Consider the following 19,771-nt stretch of genomic DNA (forward strand, 5'->3'; position numbering starts at 1 on the left):
GGGCTACATTACACTCGATCCCTTCATCGGCATCAGCAGCGGGTGGAGGCGGCGCAGCGCGGCAGAGCGACTACAAGAGGCCCCAGAGGCTCAGGTAGGCCTCCGTGCGGCATCGGCAGCGGGTGGAGGCGGAGCAGCGCGGCAGAGCGACTACAAGAGGCCCCAGAGGCTCAGGTAGGCCTCACCAATCTCCAATCTCAGGCAAGGAGAGAGGTCAAAAGTATTCAAGGTGTGACGTCACCACAAAACAGGTAGGTGATTGGTTGGAGTATTTCTCTCGTTTTAAAACTTTAAGTCTGTGGTTTATAGTTTTTAAGGTTGCTGTGGTGTACCAAGGCCTTTCTGGTGCAGAGTGACTGTTGGTAAACCATTTAACTGGTGTAACTAGAGGGATTGATTTAATTTAAATCCAATTAATTAAAGGGGATACTAGCATCTAAAATCGGGCAGAGGGTGTCCATAACTAACAATAAAAAATTAAATTAGTTAAATAGAATGGAGCAGGTGATGTGTTACTGTTGCGAGATGTGGGAGCCGGTGAACTCCATTGAGGCTCACGGTGATTACGTCTGTGACAAGTGTCTGCTGCTACAGGAACTCCAGCTCCGTGTTGATGAGCTGGAGTCTGAGCTTCAGACACTGCGACACATCAGGGAGGGGGAGAAGTACCTGGACTCTGTGTATCAGGAGGTGGTCAAACCTATGAAGTTAATTAATTCAGATGTAGCCCATGGTCAGGGACAGGACGGTGTGACTACGAGTGAGGCAGGTACGGGGATCCAGGAGGTAGAGCTGGAGGAGCCGCAGCCCTTGCTCTTGACCAACAGGTTCGAGGTTCTTACTCCCTGTGGGGACAGGAGCAGGGACTGCAGGGAGGATGAGCAACCTGGCCACAGCACCGTGGAACAGGGGGCCATTCAAGAGGGGGGAGTAAATAGAAATGTTGTAGTGGTAGGGGATAGTATTATTAGGGGGATAGATAGAGTTCTCTGCAGCCGAGAGCGAGAGTCCCGAAGGTTCTGTTGCCTACCCGGTGCCAGGGTTAAGGACATCTCCTCTGGGCTGGAAAGAAACTTGCAGTGGGAGGGGGTGGATCCAGTTGTCGTGGTCCATGTTGGTACAAACGACGTAGATAGGACTAGGAAGCCGGTTCTGTTAAAGGAGTATGAGCAGCTAGGGGTCAAATTAAAAAACAGAACCACAAGGGTAATAATCTCTGGATTATTACCTGAGCCACAAGCGAATTTGGCTAGGACAAATAAAATTAGAGAGTTAAATGCGTGGCTCAAAGACTGGTGTGGGAGAAATGGGTTTTGCTTCCTGGGACACTGGCACCAGTACTGGGGCAGGAGGGAGCTGTTCCGTTGGGACGGGCTTCACTTGGCCAGTGCTGGGACTAGAGTCCTGGCGGATTATATAACTAGGGCTGTAGAGAGGGCTTTAAACTAACTAGTGGGGGGGAGGTTCCTAGAGAGCAAATAATAAATGACAACAGAGAAGGTCATAGACTTAGGTAGCAGTGGGGAAATTAAAAAACCAGAGTGTGTCAGGAAGGGACAGAAGGTATGGAGTAAAAGGTAAAGTAATAAAAAGGGCAAAAGCAGGAACTAAGTGTCACAAAACATATTTGAAAGTTCTCTATCTGAATGCACATAGCATTCGTAACAAAATAGACGAGTTAATGGCACAAATAACTACATATGGGTATGATCTTGTGGCCATTACAGAAACATGGCTGCAGGGTGACAATGCCTGGGAATTAAACATACCAGGTTATTTAACGATCAGGAAGGACAGGCAGGAAGGAAGGGGAGGTGGGGTGGCTATGTTAATAAAGGAATCACTGTAATACAGAGAAATGATATTGGGTCAAAAGATCAGGATAATGAAACAGTTTGGGTGGAGGTAAGGAATAATAAGGGGAAAAAAACACTAGTGGGCGTAGTCTATAGGCCTCCGAACAGTGGCAACTCTGTTGGACGGAGTATCAATCAGGAAATAGTTGAGGCTTGTAATAAGGGAACATCTAGAATTATGGGGGATTTTAACTATCATATTAATTGGACAAATCAAATTGGGCAGGGCTGCCTTGAGGATGAGTTCATTGAGTGTATGAGGGATGGGTTTCTTGAGCAGTATGTAACTGAACCGACCAGGGGGCAAGCAACCTTAGATCTGGTCCTGTGTAACGAGACAGGATTAATTAAAAATGTCCTAGTAAAGGATCCCCTTGGAATGAGTGACCATAACATGGTTGAATTCCATATTCAATTAGAGGGCGAGAAGGTTGAATCTCAAACAAGCGTGCTAAGCTTGAATAAAGGAGACTATGAAGGTATGAGAGCGGAATTGAGTAGAGTGGATTGGGAAAATAGATTAAAGGGTAAGACGATACATGATCAGTGGTGTACATTTAAGGAGTTATTTTACAACTTCCAAAAAGTATATATTCCACTGAGAAGAAAAGGGTGTAAAAGAAAAGACAGCCATCCGTGGCTAAGTAAAGAAATTAATGATAGTATTCGACTAAAAACAAGGGCATATAAGGTAGCCAAATCTAGTGGGAGGATAGAGGATTGGGAAAACTTTAAAAGACAGCAAAAAATAACAAAAAGATTGATTAAGAAAGGGAAGATAGATTATGAAAGTAAATTAGCAAAAAATATAAAAACAGATAGTAAGAGTTTTTACAGTTATATAAAAAGAAAAAGGGTGGCTAAAGTAAATGTTGGTCCCTTAGAGGATGAGACCGGGAAATTAATGGTGGGAAATATGGAGATGGCAAAAACACTGAATGAATATTTTGTATCAGTCTTTACAGTAGAAGACACTAAGAATATCCCAACACTGGACAGAGGGCTATAGGGGGGGAGGAGCTAAACACGATCAAAATCACTAAGGAAGTGGTACTCGGTAAAATAATGGGACTCAAGGCGGATAAATCACCTGGACCTGATGGCTTACATCCTAGGGTCTTGAGGGAAGTGGCGGTAGGGATTGTGGATGCATTGGTAATAATTTTCCAAAACTCCCTGGAATCAGCAAAGGTCCCGGCAGACTGGAAAACTGCTAATGTAACGCCCTTATTTAAAAAGGGCGGTAGACAGAAGGCTGGAAACTATAGACCGGTTAGCCTAACATCTGTGGTAGGTAAAATATTGGAGTCCATTATTAAGGAGACAGTAACAGGACATTTGGATAATCATAATTTAATAGGACAAAGTCAGCATGGTTTTATGAAGGGGAAGTCATGTTTGACAAATTTGCTGGAGTTCTTTGAGGAAGTAACATATAGGGTGGATAAAGGGGAACCAGTGGACGTAGTGTATTTAGACTTCCAAAAGGCATTTGACAAGGTGCCACACAAAAGATTATTGTTTAAGATAAAAAATCACGGGATTGGGGGTAATATTCTGGCATGGATAGAGGATTGGCTATCTTACAGAAAGCAGAGAGTTGAGATAAATGGTTCATTCTCGGACTGGCAATCAGTAACTAGTGGTGTTCCACAGGGGTCAGTGCTGGGTCCCCAACTCTTTACAATCTATATTAACGATTTGGAGGAGGGGACCGAGTGCAACATATCAAAGTTTGCAGATGATACTAAGATGGGAAGGAAAGTAGTGAGTGAGGAGGACATAAAAAACCTGCAAGGGGACATAGACAGGCTAAGTAAAATTTGGCAGATGGAATACAATACTGGAAAAAGTGTGAGGTTATGCACTTTGGCAGGAAAAATCGTAGAGCAAGTTATTATCTTAATGGCAAGAAACTGGAAAGTACTGAAGTACAAAGGGATCTGGGGGTCCTGGTGCATGAAACTCAAAAGGTTAGTATGCAGGTGCAGCAAGTGATTAAGAAGGCCAATGGAATGTTGGCTTTCATTGCTAAGGGGATAGAATATAAAAATAGGGAGGTATTGCTTCAGTTGTACAAGGTATTGGTGAGACCGCACCTGGAATACTGCATACAGTTTTGGTGTCCATACTTAAGAAAAGACATACTTGCTCTCGAGTCAGTACAAAGAAGGTTCACTCGGTTAATCCCGGGGATGAGGGGATGGACATATGAGGAGAGGTTGAGTAGATTGGGACTCTACTCATTGGAGTTCAGAAGAATGAGAGGCGATCTTATTGAAACATATAAGATTGTGAAGGGGTTGGATCGGGTGGATGCGGGGAGGATGTTCCCGATGATGGGTGAAACTAGAACTAGGGGGCATAGTCTTAGAATAAGGGGCTGCTCATTCAAAACTGAGATGAGGAGGAACTACTTCACTCAGAGGGTGGTAGGTCCATGGAATATGCTGCCCCAAAAAGCTGTAGAAGCTACATCATTACATAAATTTAAAACAGAAATAGACAGTTTCCTAGAAGTAAAGGGAATAAAGGGTTATGGGGAACGGGCAGGAATTTGGACATGAGTCTAGGTTCGGATCGGACATGGCCCTGTGGGTAGCGGAGCGGGCCCAGGGGCCATGTAGCCTGATCCTGCTCCTATTTCGTGTGTCTAATTCTGTTAGATTCAGGAGATGGTTCAGTGATAGTAGATTGGCGGTTAGGATCAGATCAGCCATGATCTTATTGAATGGCGGAGCAGGCTCGAGGGGCCGATTGGCCTACACCTGCTCCTATTTCTTATGTTCTTATGTTATCCAAGTCATTAATATAAATTGTAAATAGTTGAGGCCCCAGCACCGATCCCTGCGGCACCCCACTAGTTACAGTTTGCCAACCTGAAAATGACCCATTTATCCCGACTCTCTATTTCCTGTTAGTTAGCCAATCCTCTATCCATGCTAATATATTACCCCCAACCCAGTGAGCTCTTATCTTGTGTAGTAACCTTTTATGTGGCACCTTATCGAATGCCTTCTGGATATCCAAATACACGACAGCTACTGGTTCCCCTTTATCCACCCTGCGCGTTCCATCCTCAAAGAACTCCAGCAAATTTGTCAAACATGATTTCCCTTTCATAAAACCATGCTGACTCTGCTTGACTATATTATGATTTTTTAAATGTCCTGCTATCACTTTCTTAATGATGGACTCCAGCATTTTCCCAATGACAGAGGTTAGGCTAACTGGTCGATAGTTCCCTGTTTTCTGTCTCCTTCCTTTCTTAAATAGGGGCGTTACATTTGCGGTTTTCCAGTCTGCTGGGACCTCTCCAGAATCCAGGGAATTTTGGTAGATTACAACCAATGCATCCACTATCTCTGCAGCCACCTCTTTAAGACTCTAGGATGCAGGTCATCGAGTCCAGGAGACTTGTCCACCTTTAGTCCCATTAGTTTGCCTCGTACTTTCTCTCTAGTAATAGTATTAAGTTCCCCCCCCCACCCCAATAACCCCTTGATTATCCATTATTGGGATGCTTTTAGTGTCTTCTACCGTGAAGAATACTCCTTTTCCTACATTCCTACTGGCCTGCCGCATATTATAGTTTTATTTCACACAACTGGCACTCGGTTTTTCTTTTCATTGCGTCATTTAAGGGATGCTGTTTACAAGGACCGATAACGATAACACAGAGTTTGACAGTTCAGTGGTGTAACTACATAAACCGCCGTTTACAGCTAGCATGCCTGAAGACATGAAGGAAGCTTTAAAAAAGTAATGTTGTGGTTTTGGTGACTGCTCTTGGCAGCCAAAACTAATAAAGATTAGGACCAATAGTAGCAGAAATTACTTACATGCTGCAAAGTTGAATTTGCAGGAGAAGGCACTGAACAGCTCGAAGCTGGAGACAGAGGCTCGGATTTCATCTGTGTATCTACACAGAAAGACAAGCACACACATCATGCACATTAACATATTTATAACGTTGCAAATCACTCATCCCACCCAAGTTTTCAGCTCGTGCCCGACAATACAGTGAGGGCGCTAAATTTATGAATAAATATACCTGAAAAAGGATCAACATACCAAGAGGCAGCTATTTTCTCTAATAGAGTTCTTTCAACTGAAATAAAGATCAGAAGTAACACTACATTTTAGACATGACACCAATACTGATGGTCTTTTCTCACCAGGCAGGTTACAAATAATACATATTTAATCTCATCTACAATTAGCAGGTGTGTCAGGTAGAAAATGCATTCACTGGTGTCAGGCTTGGCTCAGTGGTAGTACGCTCACCTCAGAGCCAGGAGGTTGTGGAGCCCCACTCCAGCGACTGCAGCACGTAATCCAGACTGACACTTCAATGCAGCACTAAACCAGGCCAATCACTCAGCAGTGCAGATAAACACAAACATTCTTACCACAGTTTTGTTCTGGACCATCACACGTCTAAGATCCAGATCTAAGGACCATCTTCGAGAGTCCACCCTCAACTTTGTCTGCCTCTGATAATCTTTTTCTCTGCTCTTTTCACACTTGGTGGTATTCTGTACAGCCTTTCACCCAGGCTTCACAGAAATAAATTAAAATATCACGTAATTCTAATCACTGTAAATGATGAGGAGCAGATACCTGGAGACAAGCTGCGTGTTGGTCCCCAAGGATCACAATCCCAAGACATGAATTCCAAACTGAAGTCAATTTCCATGTCCATATCCTATTGAAGGAAAAACAAGCAAACTTTACTTTTGTACACAACATAATGCTGCAATTTGTCATCATGACTATGTACAAGGTTCAATTAACTCTGCATTCACTGCTTGCAAAATGGACTTCAAGATTTATAAGCACGGTAAGATATTGTATACACAGTGTTAAATCCATTTCATCAACAAAGATAAAATCTCACCATTAAATTAAACTCATTTGACCCAGTAGTTTTTGATTACTTTTAAATAAAGTTAGCCTTGGGACTAATCATTACAAAAACATAGCACATAAAGTATTCATGTGTTGTAAGGGGTTTTCCTCGAGAGGTTTCCCTGAGGTTTCTCTCTCTAGAGGCCTCTCTCTCTTGCACAGTAAAACTTTGAGTGGTTCGACCCACTCACCCCTTAGATTCTATAGTCTGGACTTAGGCGCAGGAACTGCAATGCAGAGAAGACTCTTGTAGACCAAGTTTGATGAATAAAAATGAAATTTTATTGCAAATGGAAAAATATCAAATCAAATGCAACAAAGACAAGAGTACGGTACATGGGAGGGAAAAACAAATACAAACAAATCATAACGACATTATACTAACTAAGGCAAATATAGGCATCTTATACTCTACAAAGATCATCACGAAATAAAGAAACACATGGAACATCGAGGGACAACAACTCATGTTAATTGTACCCTTAAATCCACCCCCTTATTAAACCTAACTTGATCTGATTGTGAAGGGCCAGAAACATGCTCACCAATCCCACTAGGAAGTGCAAGGTTTTGAAAACGAGGCTGCTGGGGCTGCAACGACTGTCCGATTTTAAACTGTCCTTTTTCTCCGCTCTCTTTGTGACTGTCCGAGCTTGTTGATTCAAGCTTCCTCCAAAGTCTTCTCCCAAGCTATGTCTTCCTCCTGAAGCTGCGTTCCGGGGTGCTGCGTCCTGGTCCTGTGTCTCAACTCGTCCAAGCTGTCCCTGGGGTCATTGACCCTGTCGAGTCGTGTCCCACTGCCGTGTCCTCCAAGCTGCTTGTTCAGCTTGCCTCGAGTGTCGCTTCCAACCCGGTGCTTCTGCTTGTTTCAACTGCTGAAAAGTCTCTTCAGTTATACCTTTCTTCCTGAGGCTTCACTTCCCCCCCAAAATCAGGTGAGTCTTTGTTTTAACTTTTGGTGGGCTTTGAGCACAGCGGGGCAGTTATTATATTTTAAATCATTTTAAGCGGCTGGTAACAGGCCCATCTCTGGTTTGAAATGGCTCTCATTGTTTTTTAATTTCATGCTAAATCCTGTTACCGAGCCCTTGGTGTTGTCCTCATGAATAAGTTATTGTCTCTTTCATCTGGGTCAACATTTAGATGGCCTCTGTCTCCAGCCAGATCTTGAGTGGATCTGCATCTAATCCATATGCATGCCTGTGGGTCTGGCTTTGTCCTCTCAGAAACAGCTTCCAGAACTTGCTATGGGTTCAATCCACATAGTTGTCTGAGGTTGTGCAGGAACCATTTTAAAGTGTCCCAATGAGCTGGTCACATGATATGGCAGCCATTTTGTATGCCCCTTTTTCTGGGCTTCTTTTAAAACAGTCTTTAAAATCATGGCCTCTTCTGCCCATTGATCCTTATTAATATGAAATCCAATTTTGCGAATCCTACAGTGTGTTTAGAAACACTAATGCTCTGGATGACAATATATCACAACCCACAAAGTCTTTAACAACGACCATCAAGTCTCTCCAGAGCTACTGCATACACCCACTGAGCAAGTCCTTCGAACCTCTCCCGGCCCAGGGCAGAAATCTCTTGGAGATGGAACTGTTTTTCACTCATTGGGTAATAATGTATACAACAAAAAACACCTTGTATGTAAATGCAATGCAACATAGTTAGTGGTGAAATAACAACAGAAAATGCTGGAAAAACTCAGCAGGCCAGGCAACATCCATGGAGGGAGAAATAGAGTCAACGTTTCAGGTCGAAACCCTTCGTCAGGACTGAAAAAACACAGGAAATGAAACAGATTAAAAGGCCAGTTTGGGGGCTGGGAGAGAACAAAAGAGAAGTGAAGAGACATTAAGAGGTATTCAAAACAAGACGAGATGGTGACAGGACTAGTGGAGACAAAAGACAGCTCTAGATTAGGTGTGAAATGTGCTGGCAGAATGGGAGACAGCTGCCATGTGAGAGAAAAAAAGGGGGAAGGGCACAAAACAAAGGTGTGGATAAAAACTATATATAAAAATGTAATAGGGGCCGAGGTTATGATCTGAAATTGTTGAACTCGATATTGAGTCCGGAAGGCTGTAAAGTGCCTAATCGGAAGATGAGGTGCTGTTCCTCGAGCTTACGCTGGGTTTCCGTGGAACAATGCAAGAGCCAGAGTACGGTGAGGTCTGAGTGGGAATGGGGCGGCGAATTAAAATGACAGGCGACCGGAAGCTCGGGGTCACCCGTACGGACTGAACGGAGGTGTTCCGCAAAGCGGTCACCCAATCTGGGTTTGGTCCCCCCAATGTAGAGGAGACCACATCGTGAGCAGCGAATACAGTATACTAGATTGCAAGAAGTACAAGTGAATCGCTGTTTCACCTGGAAGGGGTGTTTGGGGCCCTGGACAGTGGGAAGGGGGGAGGTATAAGGGCAGGTGTTGCATCTCGTGCACTTGCACGGGAAGGTGCCGGGCGAAGGGGAAGGGGTGCTGGGGGTGATAGAGGAGTGGACTAGGGTGTCTCGGAGGGAGCGGTCCCTGCGGAATGCTGAAAGGGGAGGGGAGGGGAAGATGCGTTTGGTGGTGGGATCACGTTGGAGGTGGTGGAAAATGATCCGTTGAATGTGGAGGCTGGTGTCTCGGGACCTCATCCACAGTCTCTAATATTATACAGTGACACAAGGCAAGGGCTCAATTGTATTCATTTAGACAATGAAGGCACAAATTAGGAAAAGGCTTTTCAAAATAATTACTCTGTCAGAAAGGAGTTCCAGCAGGTTCTGGTATAACAAAGGGGTGCTACAATTGTGAGGCGTCAATCAGCATTTTAACAAAGTCAATCAATATGAGAAAACATTAGCAGCTAACAAAAAAGGGTTACCCTCCAGGTATCAGTGCTGGAATTCCTACTACTTCTAATTTACATTCATGACTTGGATTCAGAAACTCGAGCAAACTAGTCAAATTCACTACAAGCCCACTGACTCCCACAGCTACCTGAACTACACTTCCTCCCACCCCGCCTCCTGTAAGGACTCTATTCCATTCTCCCAGTTTCTCCATCTCCGCCGCATCTGCTCAGACGATGCCACCTTCCACACCAGTGCTTCAGACATGTCTTCCTTTTTCCTCAACCGAGGATTCCCCTCTACCGTTGTTGACACGGCCCTCGACCGGGTCCGTTCTATCTCCCGCACTTCTGCCCTCACCCCTGCCCCTCCCTCCCGGAACCATGATAAGGTTCCCCTTGTCCTCATCTTTCACCCCACCAGCCTCCATATTCAACGGATCATCCTCTGCCATTTCCGCCACCTCCAACGTGAACCCACCACCAAACGCATCTTCCCCTCACATCCCCTTTCAGCATTCCATAGGGACCGCTCCCTCCGAGACACCCTAGTCCACTCCTCTATCACCCCCAGCACCCCTTCCCCTGGCACCTTCCTGTGCAAGCGCAGGAGATGCAATACCTGCCCATATACCTCCCCCTTCCCACTGTCCAGGGCCCCAAACACCCCTTCCAGGTGAAACAGCGATTCACTTGTACTTCTTGCAATCTAGTATACTGTATTCACTGCTCACGATGTGGTCTCCTCTACATTGGGGAGACCAAACGCAGATTGGGTGACCGCTTTGCAGAACACCTCCGTTCAGTTCATAAGGGTGACCCCGAGCTTCCGGTCGCCTGTCATTTCAATTCACCGTTCCATTCCCACTCAGACCTCACCGTCTGCGGCCTCTTGCATTGTTCCACGGAAGCTCACCGTAAACTCGAGGAAGAGCACCTCATCTTCCGATTAGGCACTTTACAGCCTTCTGGACTCGATATTGAATTCAACAACTTCAGATCATAACCTCGGCCCCCATTATATTTTTAATCCAGGGGGAGGGGGATGGGGAAAAGAGATCGCGGTTGCCGAACTGAGGAGAGGAAAATAAAACTTAGAAGTTGAATTAACATTTATGCACTGCCGAATTGAGCCGAGAAAGGAGGGGAGGGGGTGGGGAAAGAGAGAAAGCTGCTGTCGAACTGAGCTGGAAAGAAAAGAAAAATTAAAAGTTGAATTGGTCTATCAGCTTATGAAAGTTAACATTTATGCGCAGAATGCTTCTGCACAGCTTCCGGTTTGCTGGCAGCAGTCACTCTGATGTGGAAAAGTATAGGGAGCCCGAATTCTCCAGGAATGGTGTTGAAATAGATAAAGATGAAGTTGAATACCATCGAAGGGCTTCAGTAGACTTCATTTCCAAAATGTCCAATCACAACAAAAAAAAGTGAATGACATTGCCAAAGCAATAAAGTCCAAGTCAGATTACATGCTCAAACTGTATCGTGCTCTGGTCAGACCAGGTTTAGAGAAGTAATGGAAAAGCACAAGGAAAAATCAAATGTGAAAATAATCTAACGGAGGAGGGTTAATTTCAGTGAGTTGTAAAGGGATCTGGCCCAGGTGGATTGGAATCCAAGATTGGCAGGTGAAACAGTAAATAAGCAATGGGAGTCCATCTCCTCTTTGTGTCCATCAAAGAGGAGATAGATCGATCAGGCACAGACTACACATTCACACAAGGGGGAAAGGAAAGGCATTCAAAACTTGAGCTCCCTGCATGTCTAAACGTATAAAAGATTAAAATCAAAACAGAAAAGGATAGCACTGAATGGATGCAAGACATTTTGCAAGGGGAAGTGGAACAGCCAGAAGTCATGGTCCATGTTGGAACCAATGACATGGGCAAGAAAAGGGTTGAGGTCCAACCAGAGGCGGATTGGGCCGTCTAGACGTCAGGAGAATTCCCAGTGGGCCTGTGAGCCGATAGGAGCTACATGTATCAGATGAGATCGCCGACCGATTGAACACTGTTTTATCACAAAGCATCAGGGTTATTCTGGCGGTCTGGTTTTTTTGCGCATGCTTGCAGTCGGCGCCAGAAAAATCAGGTTGGAACAATAGCCCTGAATCAAGGCCAGGAGATGAATTAATGTCACATCACCGGCACCGCCCGCCTTATCCCAACAACCTTTCTTTTGTATGTAGACACGTTTGCTCACATCTTCTAAATTTAGTAAACAAAGTAAATCTCAGTTAAAACAATTCAGCACCAGCAGATTCAGGTTGTTACGCCATCCCAAGTTCCCAACCTGATTTATTTTTTAGTCCTGGCAGCAAACAGGTGTAAAAATAGCCCCATAAAGACAGGAAAATAGCTAGTGTTTTTTTTAATTAACACAAACATTAATTGTGTACCATTAGTATTTTATTTGGTTGCGTATTCAGCTCTTGCCTGGATGCAATGGGTTACCTCGGTTTCTCTCTCCACTGATGCTGCCTGGCCTGCTGAGTTTTTCCAGCGTTTTCTGTTGTTATTTCGGATTTCCAGCATCCGCAGTATTTTGCTATCGCAATTATACTTTGCTTTGCGGTGCAGTTCAGAGGACTGAGCCAGAGACTCGAGTGGCAGAAGGTTGTCTCGAGGCAGAGCAGCAGCGTGCAGTACTGTGTGGGAATGTCTTTGTATCCTTACTTAGCAGTCACGAGCTTGTTCAGGGTGCGCACGGTTGCTAGGACATGGTTTAAACAATCCCAGACTTGACCCCCTTGCCTGTCCTGCTCGAGTTAAAGCACATGCAAAGAGGCAGACAACTTGAATATTCCCCAAATTCCCCAGACTGTTCACACTTAACAACAGAAGCCATCAGTGCATAATCATTTCAGTTGGCTCAGGTGAATGAAAGTCTAAGTTGCAAGGAAGCTTTCCGCCCGCCTCCATCCATCATTTGCAAAATGACCAGCGTTAATCATCTATTTCTGCAGGTCACAGATTAATCAGCCCTGTGGCACAGGTCACTGTTAGTGTTGTACAGTCAGATGCACACATTTTCTTTGTTTAAAAACAGAGGCCTGCATTTTGCAGCCCCTACGGGTGCATACACACCTGAAAGGGCCGCGCAAGTTCTGGGTTTTCACACACGAAGTGCATGCGCAAAAAAACGGAACTTGCAATCTGTCAAGAATCAGGCTACAGGACGATATAGACGGGTTGGTCAGATGGGCAGAACAGTGGCAAATAGAATTTAACCCTGAAAAGTGTGAGGTGATGCATTTTGGGAGGACTAACAGGCAAGGGAATACACAATGAATGGTAGGATCCTAGGAAGGACAGAGGATCAGAGGGACGTTGGTGTGCATGTACATAGATCCCTGAAGGCAGCAGGACAGGTAGATAAGGTGGTTAAAAAGGCATATGGGATACTTATATTCTATGCCTCGGCTAATGAAGGCAAGAGCAGGGAGGTTATGATGGAGCTGTACAAAACTCTAGTTAGGCCACAGCTGGAATACTATGTGCAGTTCTGGTCGCCACACTATAGGAAGGATGTGATTGCATTGGAGAGGGTGCAGAGGAGATTCACCAGGATGTTACCTGGGCTGGAGCGCTTCAGCTGTGAAGAGAGACTGGACAGTCTGGGGTTGTTTTCCTTAGAGCAGAGAAGGCTGAAGGGGGACCTGATTGAGGTGTACAAAATTATGAGGGGCATAGATAGGGTAGATAGAAAGGAACTTTTCCCCTTAGTAGAGGGGTCAATAACCAGGAGGCATAGTTTCAAGGTAAGGGGCAGGAGGTTTAGAGGAAAAACTTTTTCACCCAGAGGGTGGTTGGATTCTGGAACTCACTGCCTGAAAGGGTGGTAGAGGCAGGAACCCTCACAACATTCAAGAAGCATTTAGATGAGCACTTGAAACGCCATAGCATACAAGGCTACGGACCAAATGCTGGAAAATGGGATTAGAATAGACCGGACTTGATGGCCGGCGTGGACACAATGGGCCGAAGGGCCTCTTTCTGTGCTGTATAACTCGGTGACTCGAATCTTCTTGACAGATCATCCGCATCCCCGGGAAATGGACATCCGCGGGCGGAGAGTTGGGCTTTTTGTCCAACTGCTGCTCAGCGAATGCCCGTGATATTCTTAAGCCTGGTAAAAGCCTGCTTTTATCAGCTTAAGAGTTTAAATGAAAATAAAAATATTTTTTTTCCCATCACTTAAACATTAAAAACACCTGTAAAATAAGGCACTTATTTTTAGTCCCTTTGAAACATTTAAATTTATTTTTCAAAAAATTACATTTTTGTTTTAAATGTTTAATTATATTGTATTTTAATTAATTTTAAATATGTAATTTTGTTATGTGTGTGTTTTTTATGTGATCCACATTCATGCTTATGGAGATTCCATTTGTACGGAAGTGGGCTTGAGAGGGTAGATGGAGAGAAGCCGTTTCCCCTGGCTGGAGAATCTAGAACAAGGGGGCATTGTCTCAGGATAAGGGGTCGGCTATTTTGGATTGAGATGAGGAGAAACTTCTTCACTCGGAGGGTGGTGAATCTTTGCAATTCTCTACCCCAGAGGGCTGTGGATGCTCAGTCGATGAGTATATTCAAGATTGAGATCGATATTTGGGCACTAAGGGAATCGAGGGATATGGGGATCGGGTGGAAGTGGAGTTGAGGTTGAAGATCAGTCATGATCTTATTGAATGGCGGAGCAGACTCGAGGGGCCGTATGGCCGACTCCTGCTCCTATTTCTTATGTTCTTATGTGAAGAGAAACTGTTTCCAGTGGCAGAAGAGTCGGTAACCAGAGGACACAGATTCAATGTCATTGCAAAAAGGACCAGAGGCGACATTAAGAAAAAAAATGTTTACGCAGCGCTTTACGATGATCTGGAATGCACTGCCTGAAAAGGGTGGTGGAAGCTGATTCAATAATAACTTTCAAAAGGCAATTGGATAAATACTTGAAAAAGGAAACATTTACAGGGCTATGGGGAAAGAGCAGCGGAGTGGGACTAATTGGATAGCTCTTTCAAAGAGCTGGCACAGGCACAATGGCCTTGTATGCTGTATCAGTCTATGATTCTACCTGCAGTACGGTGTCAAGTTCTGGTCACGTATTTACAAGGGGCACAGACATTCGAGCTCGGAGGCATCCAAAGAAGAGCCATAAAACTGATCCATAGTTTGAGATGAATGAAGTATGAACAAAGGCAATTACATTGACTCTGTGTCCTCTGGTTGCCAATGACACCAAACTTGGGGAGGTTTAAGCTAATTAAGGAGAGCCAACACGGATTTGTAAAAGGAAGATCGTGTTTGGCTAAGCTAATGGAATTTTTTGATGAAGTAACAGGGAGGATTGATAAAGGGAATGTAATGGATATTGTCTACATGGATTTTCGGAAGGCGTTTGACAAAGTACCACACAGAAGGCTGGTTAACAAAGTTGAGGCTCATGGAATCGGTGGGTCAGTGGCAACTTGGATAAGGAATTGGCTTAAGGACAGAAAACAGCAAGTTGTGGTAAATGGCTGTTTTTCAGACTGGAGGATGGTAGACAGTGGTGTTCCCCAAGGGTCAGTGCTGGGGCCACTGCTTCTTTTGAGATATATGACCTGGATATTGGAATAGAGTAGAATTTCCAAATTTGCCGATGACATCAAACTTGGGGGTGAGGCAAACAGTGAGGATGATATCAATCGACTGCAACAGGACATAGAAAGGCTAGCAGAATGGGCAGACAAGTGATAGATGGAATTTAATACAGAGAAGTGTGAGGTGATGTGTTTTGGCAGAAGGAACAGGGAGAGGCAATATACACTTAATGGCACAGTTTTAAAGAGTATGCAAGGACTGAGGGACCTGGGAGTTAATGTGCATAGGTCCCTGAAGGTGGCAGGACATATCGAGATTGTGGTTAACAAAGCATACGGGATCTTGGGCTTCATAAATAGAGGTATTGAGTACAAAAGTAAAAAGAAGTTATGCTGAATCTTTATAAAGCACTGGTTAAGAACATAAGAAATAGGAGCAGGAGTAGGCCAATCGGCCTCTCGAGCCTGCTCCACCATTCAATAAGATCATGGCTGATCTGATCCTAACCTCAAATCTTCTATCACTGTGCATCCACCCGAACCCATGTGATCTCCCGGGAGAGGCGAAAAAACAGATAAAGACCCAATGGCCAATTTGGGAGAAAAAAATCTGGGAAATTCCTCTCCGACCCATCTAGGCGATCGAAATTCTTCCAGGAGATCACGCTGTCCCTATATTTTCTACAGTACTTACCTTCTGTAAAGGCGATCTCCGCCCCAGCCAGGAACAGGAATAAAACCATCTCCTGAAATCTAACACAGAATTAGAACACAGTAGGAGCAGAACCAGGCTACACGGCCCCTGGGCCCACTCCACTACCCACAGGGCCATGACCATTCCGAACCTAGACTCATGTCCAATTTCCTGCCCGCTCCCCGTAACCCTTAATTCCCTTTACTTCTAGGAAACTATCTATTTCTGTTTTAAATTTATTTAATGATGTAGCTTCCACAGCTTTCTGGGGCAGCAAATTCCACAAACCTACCACCCTCTGAGTGAAGAAGTTTCTCCTCATCTCAGTTTTGAAAGAGCAACCCCTTATTTTAAGATTATGCCCCCTAGTTCTAGTTTCACCCATCATTGGGAACATCCTCACCGCATCCACCCGATCAAGCCCCTTCACAATCTTATATGTTTCAATAAGATCGCCTCTCATTCTTCTGAACTCCAATGAGTAGAGTCCCAATCTACCCAACCTCTCCTCATATGACCCCGGGATTAACCGAGTGAACCTTCTTTGTACTGACTCGAGAGCAAGTATGTCTTTTCTTAAGTATGGACACCAAAACTGTATGCAGTATTCCAGGTGCGGTCTCACCAATACCTTGTACAACTGCAGCAATACCTCCCTGTTTTTATATTCCATCCCCCTAGCAATAAAAGCCAACATTCCATTGGCCTTCTTGATCACTTGCTGCACCTGCATACTAACTTTTTGAGTTTCGTGCACCAGGACCCCCAGATCCCTTTGTACTACAGTACTTTCCAGTTTCTTGCCATTAAGATAATAACATGCTCTATGATTTTTCCTGCCAAAGTGCATAACCTCACACTTTCCAGTATTGTATTCCATCTGCCAAATCTCTGCCCACTTACTTAGCCTGTCTATGTCCCTTTGCAGGTTTTTTATGTCCTCCTCACTCACTACTTTCCGTCCCATCTTTGTATCATCTGCAAACTTTGATATGTTACACTCGGTCCCCTCCTCCAAATCGTTAATATAGATTGTAAAGAGTTGGGGACCCAGCACTGACCCCTGCGGAACACCACTAGTTACTGGTTGCCAATCTGAGAACGAACCATTTATCCCAACTCTCTGCTTTCTGTTAGAGAGCCAATCCTCCACCCACGCCAGAATATTACCCCCAATCCCGTGATTTTTTATCTTGAGCAATAATCTTTTGTGTGGCACCTTGTCAAATGCCTTTTGGAAGTCTAAATACACTATGTCCACTGGTTCCCCTTTATCCACCCTGTATGTTACTTCCTCAAAAAACTCCAGCAAATTTGTCAAACATGACTTCCCCTTCATGAAGCCATGCTGAGTTTGTCCTATTAAATTATGTTTATCCAAATGTCCCATTACTGTCTCCTTAATAATGGACTCTAACATTTTACCAACCACAGATGTTAGGCTAACAGGTCTATAGTTTCCAGCCTTCTGCCTACTACCCTTTTTACTGGAGTATTGCGTCCAGTTCTGGTCACCACACATTAGGAAGGATGTGAAGGCCCTTGAGAGGGTGCAGAGGAGATTTACCAGAATGGTTCCGGGGATGGGGGATCTTAGTTACAAGGACAGGTTGGAGAAGCTGGATTTGTTTTCATTAGAGCAAAGGAGGTTGAGGGGTGATTTGATAGTGGTGTACAAGATTATGACGGGTTTGGATAGGCTTGATGGGGAAAGGCTGTTCCCACTACTTGATGGTACAAGGACTAGGGGACACAGATTTAAGGTTTTGGGCAAGAGATACAGGGGGAACGTGAGGAAAAACTTTTTTGCGCAGCGAGTAGTGATGACCTGGAACTCGCTGCCGACGGAAGTGGTGGAAGCGGACACTAATGTTTTCAAGGGGACTCTGGATAGGCACTTGAGGAAAATAAACTTGCAGGGCTACGGGGATAGAGCGGGGGAATGGGACTGACTGGATTGCTCTACAGAGAGCCGGCACGGACTCGATGGGCCAAATGGCCTCCTTCTGTGCCGTTGTGACTCTATAAAGGCTAGAGAAACCTGCATAGTGCACAGTTAATATTTAGTGGAGTGGAGTGATGTTCCCCTCCCTCAATTCCCCCCCCCTCCCACCCCACACCCGACAATTCTAACTCCTAGGATTTTCCCCAAAGTGAAATCCTTCCCCAACTATCAATTGCAGTTTTGTACAAATTTACAGCAATAACTGACAGGAAAAGACCCACTGGTCCATCCAGGCTGACACGCACAACTGTGACGTCTTGTGCATCACAATATATACACCCACCCCCACCCCACCCGAAAACCATGTAATCTGCTGGGTGAGGCAAAAGAAGATAAAAACCCAGGCCAATAAGGGAATGAAAAATCTGGAAAACTCCTCTCGGACCCCTTTAGGCAACCAAAACTGGTCCAGGAGACTAATTGCACCTTCAGAAATTTGGGCTTTTCAGCCTTGAGAGGGGGTAACTGAGATGTAACCTTATAGAGGGACACGAGGTGGATAAAAAGTAAATTTAAGACTATTGTCAGCAAGTTCTTCACATATAATGATCAGTGGACTTCCAGCAGGCATAGTGGCGACAAAATCCTGGAATCACTTACAGTTGGATTCTCTGAAGTTTCAGTGTTGATTAAATCATCTCTATTCACCTTGCAAAAACAACGGGCATAACTGACCCCGTGACCATACTGCCTTGCGATCTTACGCAATGGAATCTTCCGCATGAATGAATTATGCTTAAGCAGAGTTAAAATTTCACCCATCTTGACCATCAAGTCCCATTCCCACCCTGCCACAGCACGAAGGATTCGTAAAAACTGATACCCTCTGGAATTTGCATTAAAAGACACAAAAATCAACATCATTTTCCACCACTCAGCACACACATATGATTTAGAATGTACACACGAGAGAACTGTAAGCCTATTAGTCAGTTTAATTTCATGTAATTAATAAATACACTTCAGATATAAATTGATTGGTACTGGTACACTGTCTTCAAAATATTCCTGATGGAATTTGAATCAATACCTAACTTGAAACTTAACATGCACTGAATGAAAGCCAACAACTTTCAAACTACAGGAAACTCTTTTTTATCCGGCATCGATGGGACCGGCGTGGTGCCGGTTTATCAAAAAGTCCGGATTACAGAGAGGTATAGTTTAAAAGGTACGAGAGCTCCGTACACAGTAACAAATCCAAGCTTCCCTGTTGCTTAGCAATAGGTGCAAGAAGCCAGACCACAAACCAAGCATCCCTGTTGCTTAGCAACAAGTGCAGGAACGCCCGATACACTGCCAGGAATCAAGAAACGGCCACTACTATGAAGAAAAACTTAACTGAACCTACTCCTGCATTTTGCCGGTAAATCGAGAGTTTCCTGTTTGGCCTAAATCTGCACAGCATTTGCAGTAGTTACCATACAACGCAGAGACATTAGTCCTTAATGGCTACATATTCCCCAATCAGCCTGAATCACGCAAAAGGGCTAGATTTGACGCAAACCTACTCGAACAGTCACAGCAGTTTCACCAGATTAAGCTGGAGAACAGAACGTGTTCAGAGTATGAACCTGGTGGCCGTTGGCAAGACAAAATTGCTGGGGTACCAATCGCAACTTTCACACAGCCCAACAGTTGGAGAATAAAAAGCTATGTTTCATGTACTGGCTAATGTCTTTATTTTGTTAGTGATGCAGGTCATGTGCATTTTATGCCTGTACCAGTGATTAGATCACAAAGAAACAAGTTTAAACCACAATATAAAATTGTGGCTTAACACAGTTAGCTAAAGGTTACAAAGATATCTCTTTTATTTTCATAATAACCAATTTCAACTCGTGCCAGCTTTGAAATCCCTTTCACCAACTTCTCGGTAAG

General features: G+C 44.4%; 1 protein-coding gene across 1 annotated transcript in view; it reads right to left on the reverse strand.

The window, feature by feature from the left end:
• atf6 (activating transcription factor 6) overlaps positions 1-19,771 on the reverse strand; it is a 284,152-nt gene that overhangs the window by 240,239 nt on the left and 24,142 nt on the right. The window contains exons 3-4 of the mRNA XM_085977996.1: positions 6,480-6,564; positions 5,699-5,778 (exon numbers count right to left, since the gene is read on the reverse strand). Of these exons, the coding sequence (XP_085834122.1) occupies positions 5,699-5,778; positions 6,480-6,564 (165 nt within the window). The remainder of the gene's footprint in view (positions 1-5,698; positions 5,779-6,479; positions 6,565-19,771) is intronic.

This window comes from Somniosus microcephalus, chromosome 3 (genome assembly GCF_052327205.1).
Source record: "Somniosus microcephalus isolate GS21.2 chromosome 3, FLI_Smic_1.0, whole genome shotgun sequence".
Lineage (NCBI taxonomy): Eukaryota > Metazoa > Chordata > Chondrichthyes > Squaliformes > Somniosidae > Somniosus > Somniosus microcephalus.